General features: G+C 39.5%; 1 protein-coding gene across 1 annotated transcript in view; it reads right to left on the reverse strand.

Annotated features, from left to right (window-relative positions):
- The window catches only part of Uri1 (URI1 prefoldin like chaperone), a 73,167-nt gene that overhangs the window by 25,258 nt on the left and 40,662 nt on the right, over window positions 1-7,247 (reverse strand). The window contains exon 3 of the mRNA XM_008841513.3: window positions 577-655. Within this exon, the coding sequence (XP_008839735.1) occupies window positions 577-655 (79 nt within the window). The remainder of the gene's footprint in view (window positions 1-576; window positions 656-7,247) is intronic.

Consider the following 7,247-nt stretch of genomic DNA (forward strand, 5'->3'; position numbering starts at 1 on the left):
CAAAATAGTAATGAAATATTGTCAGTGGATATTTGGAGTAATACAAGAACAAAAATCTTCATGAAGCACATTCATGCAGCCAAAGACTCTAGAGCACAGGGCTCATGAGCAGATACAGGATATCAGGATGAAGGTCATTAAAAAAGAAATTAGCAGCACCTTCCTATATAAAAATGAGTGTTCTAGGATTTAATCCTGTGAACTACAAAACATTATGGCCTGTTCTTGATCCGGCTAACAGGAAATAACTAAATGTCATATTCCTGTCTTAATTATAGTTTTTATATATTAAATTTATACAGAAAATATGTCAAATTCTGCAGTAACATCTACCACTACAAGGTAATAATTATACACAAATTTTAAAAAGAAACTAGCAACTATTACTATGATATTGTATTGTTACAAGGCCTAATGAAACAATTTGCTTGCTGTGGAATCACCTCTGACACTGCATACACTCGGGAGTTTATGAACTGACATATCCAGAAAAAAAAAAAAAAAACTCCTATTATTTCACCATTAGTAGGTTTACAACAAACAATCTGTTACTTTAAAGAAACACGGCAAGCATACCATGACGTTGTAAGACAGCTTGTCAGGCAAGGTTCTGAGTCTCTCTTGGAGAGCATTATAGTCATTATCTACTTTCTCCCTGTTGAAGAAAAACACCAAACATGAAGTGAGCTCAAAGACCAGCAACTGCAAACAGTTCAGTTGCTGTGGCTAAGTCTCTCTCTCAACTATACAACTGTTGGTAAGGTTCAGCAATGGCACTGTGCTTCCATAAAGTCACTAAAATTAAAATTCCTTTCTGATACAGAACTCTCACATCTTGATGGCCTGGCCTAGATGAAATCAAATGCAGAAATTGAGGAAACACAAAGGAGGGGCTGCTGTTGGAGGGAGCCAGGAACTATAATGACAAAAGTGAATGCATGCAGCCTTTGGGTGAATAAATACCAACTGTACAGCAGAAAGCCAGGGCAAAAAGCATAAGCAGGTGCTGGGGTCCCCAGCAGAAAAGAGTATCATCAGGTGTACAGTCCCCAGCAGAAAACTATAGGCTCAAAGACCGGGTGTCATCAACTCTTCCATTAATCATACCAATGTGAAGTAAGGTGAGAGAAATTCAGCCAGGCTCTAAAAAGTTAGGCATTTCAGGGGACTAGAGAGATGGCTCAGAGTTAAGAGCGTTGGCTGCTCTTGCAGAAGACCTGGGTTCGAATCCCAGAACCCACACGGCGGCTAACAATCATCCACGGCTCCAGTTCCAGAGGATCCAACGCCCTTTTCTGACCTCCTTGGGCACTGCACGACACAGGTGTACTTACATGCAGACATAACACTGATACACATACAATGAAAATTAAATAGCATTTCAATTTGACTTTGAAATCTGTTTCACGTTTTATCGAAACAAAGCAACCAGCCAGGCTTGGGGGCATTTGCCAGTGACCCCAACATTAGAGGATCAAAAGTTCAGGTCATTCTCGGTTACACAGGCAGTTCAAAGTCAGCCTAGGTTACATGAGATCCTGTCTCAAAAAGGGAGAGGGATGAAAAAAAGCACTACAACCCCAAGGCACGATGTGCTGAAGCAGAGCACAGCACCTGTCCACACGGTATCACCTTCGGCACCTGACGACACTCCAGCCCACTGGAAGGCCACCACCTCTTCCTGAGCCCTACCCTGTGCTAAGATGACCACTTCAGACCATCTTGGGAGCTCGAGGCTCTTTGCTAGGATGAAGGCTGCACAAGGATCTAGAGTACTCAATTATTCTTTTAAAATAATAACAATAAACTCACCAGCTCAGCAAGCAATTTAAATGAACACGTACTGCCAAACTGAAATTAGGATAAACTGCCACACAGGTAATCACTCTCAGATGATAAAAATGACCATGCGACCAGCGTCAGGGATCTGTTTCAGTTTCCTCCTCAGCTCCTCTATAGTAGTAGTAGTAGCATAATTAATAAAAATGAGCTCGTTTAGGCTTAAGAGCTCAAGGAATCTCACATGCACATTATGTTATTCATCCTGAAAATACTCCTTCAGTAATGTCACTTTACATTTTTCTCTTCCACAAGAGAACATAAGGAAAAGTGACAAGCCACACACAGACAGCCAGCTCCCACCCAGCTAACCTAGCTCTCTCCATCTTTTTCAATGTGTTTTGTATAACCCTTCCCAAATTTCTATAAACACAAATGCCTATTACTGTACTTCTCTCCTGTATGTACGTATTCATTTGTGCATGTATTTGGGAGAGGTATGCAAGCACACGTGGAAGCTAGAGATCAGCACCGGATGTCCTCCTCAGCCACCTTCCACCTTCTATTTTTGAGACAGGGTCTCTCAGTGAACTAGGAGTTCAATTTGGTTAGTCTGGCTGACCAGCAAGCTCCAGGGCTTTCCTTTCTCTGTCTCTCCAGTGCTGGAGCTACAAGTGCATACCCAGCTTTTTTATGTGGTGCTAGGGATCTGAACTCAGGTCCTCATGTTTGCATAGCAAGCACTTCACTGACTGAGCCATCTTTCTAATCTCTATTACTTTTTTTTAATATTTTATTTTTATTTTATGTGTATGAGTGTATTGCCTGCATGTATGTGAGTGCACCCATATTGTACAATGCCGGAGGTCAGAAAAGGGCTTCAGATTCCCCTGGAACTGGAGTTAAGGACGGTTCGTAGCAGCCATGTGGTTGCTGGGAATCAGACCCAGGTCCTCTGCAAGACCAGTCAGTGCTCTTAACCACTAAGCCATCTCCCAGCCCTACTTTATTTCTTAAAGAAACAAATTATCCTGATGGATAAATTTTTATATGAACAAAATGGCAAAAAGCTTCATGTACAGAAGGACCATGGCTTTGATGTCAGATCAGAGAGTGAATCCCAGCTCTCGTACTTCACTTACACAAATTAACCTCAAGCCTTAGCGTTTCTGTTCAGAAAAATGTTTATCTCACAGGTTCAAGAGAATTAAACATAATTTTCAGGAAGATTATTAACCACTAAGATAAGATTCCACTTAAACTTAACTTAGCCATTAAACTGGACAGTATGACTCACTGAAAGATGATGGGATGGCTGAACATGGCCACACAGAGGCTCTGTAGACAGGGTCCTTGTGAGCAATAAATAGGATTATGCCTACAAAGGACAGGCATGATACAGTGCCAACGCATCACAGACTCATTAACCTATGGAATACTGACAGCCTGCATGGTTCAGGCTGAGATTCCATGAACATTCAAAGACTATCTATCCACTGTCTAAATGTTTCTGATTGAACCCAATGAAAGTCAATTCACTATGTCTTCTATTGATAATCACACCTAGAAAGGGGAACTTTATTTAAAAAAAAAAATCCTGTACCTTCAGAAAAGAAGGTTCAATCAAGGCAACACCAAGCAATCAGTATTTCCAATTCAACATTCAGTTCTAAGCTTCATTAATAATTCTCTCTGGAACAGAAGTGAGCATACTGGAGAACAGTTTAAGACAGAGCTATTTCTAAATTTTGAATTATTTTCTAAAAACAGAAAAAGTGAAGATCATTTAAAATGCAGCTCTGCAGAAATTCTTTAAGAGAGGAGGCAGGAGGAAGCCAGTGTCTCTGGAGGAAATCTTGGCTTGAGGAGCTCTCTGAAGGCCACACTGGTTAGAATGTGATCTCCAACTAGCCTAGAGCCTGACAGTCCCACTGAAGATCACATCTATGCAGCAGGAAATACAAGTTGCTTGAAGAGCTAGTGTGAAGAGTTAGAGAAGGTGAGTAGGAACTCTGCACTGGAAATACTAACAGATTTGTGTCTACTTATTACTTGGAAACAGTAAAATATAGCAACCAAGAAAAACCTAACATACTGTTTTTTTTTTTTTTTTTTTTTTTTGGTTTTTCTGTTTTTAATGGAAAACAAAGGCCAGGTATAGTCAGGGTAACTCTCCCAAGTCTATTATGTGTATACTAAGTTTGGCTTCACCATAGTTGATGGTTACAGATTACATTCAGCCCTTCCACGCCTTTCCTAGTACTTGGGGTTAAACCTAGGACCTTGTGTGTGCTAGGCAAAGGCTCAAGCACTGACTTACATCACTACCCATTTTTTTTTTTTAAATTTTGAGATAGGTTCTCACTAATTACCCAAGCTGGCCTTGAACTTGCCATCCTCCTGCCTCAGCCTCCTGGGTACCTGGAATGAATGGCCTGTGCCACCAGGCTTACCAGTCCTTAATTTCAGAATTTTATTCAAGAAGATTTAATTTATACCAGATAGCCTCATGCAACATTCCCTATAGAAATAAGAACTCTCACCCAAAGTGAACAGCAGGTAGGTAGCAACCTTTAAAATCTTGAGCAGCACCTTTTGTTTTAAGAAGAAGCAATGCAGGCATGTAACACATCTATAAAAAGCCTTGGCCGTAAAGGAGTAAGATCAGGACAGATCCTATGTGAAATACTTTCGTTAAAGTATAACAAGTCTGAGAGAGAAAGCTAAATTAGGTGTGTACATGAGTATTTAACAGTGAAGTACACTGATGACTTGTTTGAAATGCCTCAGAAAGAAATGGTAGCAGATGATGTACAGACAGTATATAATCAAGGTTCACCTACACAGTTATTCAACTTGTCTGTCTGAGTGAAGTCTTTCATAACAAAATATTTAAAAGAGGATAATATAAAAAATACTCCATGTATTTAATTTTTCTCTTAAGAAAAAAACCTGTAAAGAAAAAAAGGTTCCACATTCCTTGTTTCAGGCAAGTGGTGGACTTTAATCTCCATCTTTAAATAACACAAAAGGGAGTTAAAATCTCTGGGTAAAACAGCAAGGTCTTCCTAGTTTTACTAAGTAGAAGCTGTCTCTCAGCATTCTCTTTCTCTTCATCTAACATGCTAAACAAAAAGCAGAAAACACCCCGAGATGCTTAAAAGGAAAACAATGGGCTTTACATTAGTGTTAGGGTCTGGGTTATTAATCTGGACTAAGAAGTTCTATTTCTAAAAATGATTAAACCCAAAGATTCTGAAATCTATGGCCTTCAGAAGTTATTTTTACCCCACTATCACCACTCTCAAACTTCCTATGAAGCCTCCAAGAAAACCTTGTTTCAATCCAATTCACTTGCTATCTTACTGTCTCCTCCATAACAGAGCTCTGGGCCACATGTCACAGAGACCATCACTCATACACAGCATGCCTTTCTAAAACATGCAGCCAATCTGTATTAAACATAAAGACCCTCTTGTTACTCAAGAAATGACTTTTTTCAGTGTCCTCTCTTAAGCACTCTAAGAAAATTGTCCAAGTTACATAAGAAAATAAGAACATTCTTGAACAAAGGACCTGAGGTGCCTTCTGCAATTTGGTGGGGAAAGGAACATTCCTCATTCATAATTTAAATGTATTTGTATAAAATCAGTACCATTACTTTTTCTCTCCTAAATGGTCAGAGCAAAATACTTAATAGTAACGTCAATTAAATAACTAAAATCGACCAAAAGTTTAGGCACATAAGTCATTTTATGAGTCATCAGAAAACTTCTAAAAAGAGAGTAACCTAAATGTAAAAAGCAGAAATTTTTTCAAAATGAGTCTGACTCTCCAAGACGCAGCAGCTGGCACCCCACTTAAGACCTCTCCCTAGTTCTCAGCAGTGAGTACGGGAGAACACACAGTAAGGCTGCACGGACACTGCACTGTGTTCCCCACAACCGCCATGGGAACAGGTGATATCCTAACTGCCCGTTTCTTCATTCACAATTAATAATTTCATCTGAGAATAGTGAATTAAAAGTAGAAAAAAAGCTGCCAGGCATGGTGGCACACGCCTTTAATCCCAGGCAGAGGCAGGAGGATTTCTTTGAGTTTAAGGACAGCTTGGGGCTACAGGGAAACCCTCTCACAAAAAGATCAAAAAAAAAAAAAAGTAGAAAAAAAAGCCTTAAAATTACATATTAAAAGTTGTCTTTGAAAGGAATACCCAAAATTGCCTGGTTCAGTTAACTACCTGTGACAAATTTACTGGTAATTTTTATGTCTTATTTACTTTCTTATTTTTATTCCTGTTATGAATCAAAAGGAAGAATTTGTCAGAAAAGAGAGGAATTTATCTCTGAAGATTTGAAAGTTTGTACCAGCTTCTAATCGTCACAATTTGTAACTTTTGCCACATCAATCTGGATTCTCTGTACTTCAAAAGTCAATTTTAGAAATCATGGACACCTGGCTGCACAGAATGGTGACTTAGGCAGTTGCTCCCTATGACCAACAGGAAAGACTCCTATGTCCCACAGCCTCTCTAGCAGCCAGCCTTTCAGACACTTCTCCAGGTCAAAGTTCCTGTCACACAATTTGAATGACAAATATTTAAAAATTTCAAAATTATCCTGAACTCAACAATGAGTTAAAAAAAAAAAAAACTGGGAAAGCCTCAGCGTTTGGTCATGAATTAGTCTGAGCTAGCTAGTGAATTGGAGGACAATCAAGCGTAGAGTCTGTTCTTCCCACATCAGACCGACACTGGCGCCCCTGGGTTTTAGCATGTTGGAAAGCAGACTTCTGTACCTCAAAAGCAGCAGCAACACTCTGGTGGTCACCTACCTGTCAGCACACACTGCCACCCTGCAACCCCTACACATGCTTGTGAAAGCACTGCTGCCTGCTGTTCTTAATAAAGAAAAACCTCAGAGCAAGCACTGGATTTTTGCTGATACAAAGTTAAGAAAAGATTAAAAATCATACACTGTACCAAAAGCAACAAATACCTGGCTTATCAGGTCTTCACTAGACTTAAGACAGTAGTCACAGGAAGTACCTGGATACTTGAAATACAACATCAAAGACAGCATTTCAAAAAAGTGATACCTAGGGCTTTCTATTTTTAAGATTTATTTGTGTGCTTGTGCGTGTGTATGCTCTTGCACCTGTACGGGGGTGTTCGTAGAGCCAGAAAAGGGTATTAGAGCCCCTGGAGCTGCAGTTACAGGCCCATTTGGATGTTGGGAAATGAACTCTGGTCTTCTACATGGACAGCAAGTGCTCTCAACTGCTGAGACATCTCTCCCAACCCCGTAATTAGGGCTTTTAAAATAATATTGTAAACTATAATGAGTCTGTCTCTTTTTTTCCCCCAAAAGTAATTTTCTTGCTTCCAAAAATATGTCAAAAGGCTTAAGGATTCCTAAAAATAATGTCAAAGTATAAGTTAGAATCCATTGATTAAAAAAAAAAAAAAA

The sequence above is a fragment of the Nannospalax galili genome, unplaced genomic scaffold (genome assembly GCF_000622305.1).
Source record: "Nannospalax galili isolate Female #2095 unplaced genomic scaffold, S.galili_v1.0 scaffold1231, whole genome shotgun sequence".
In the NCBI taxonomy this organism is placed as follows: domain Eukaryota; kingdom Metazoa; phylum Chordata; class Mammalia; order Rodentia; family Spalacidae; genus Nannospalax; species Nannospalax galili.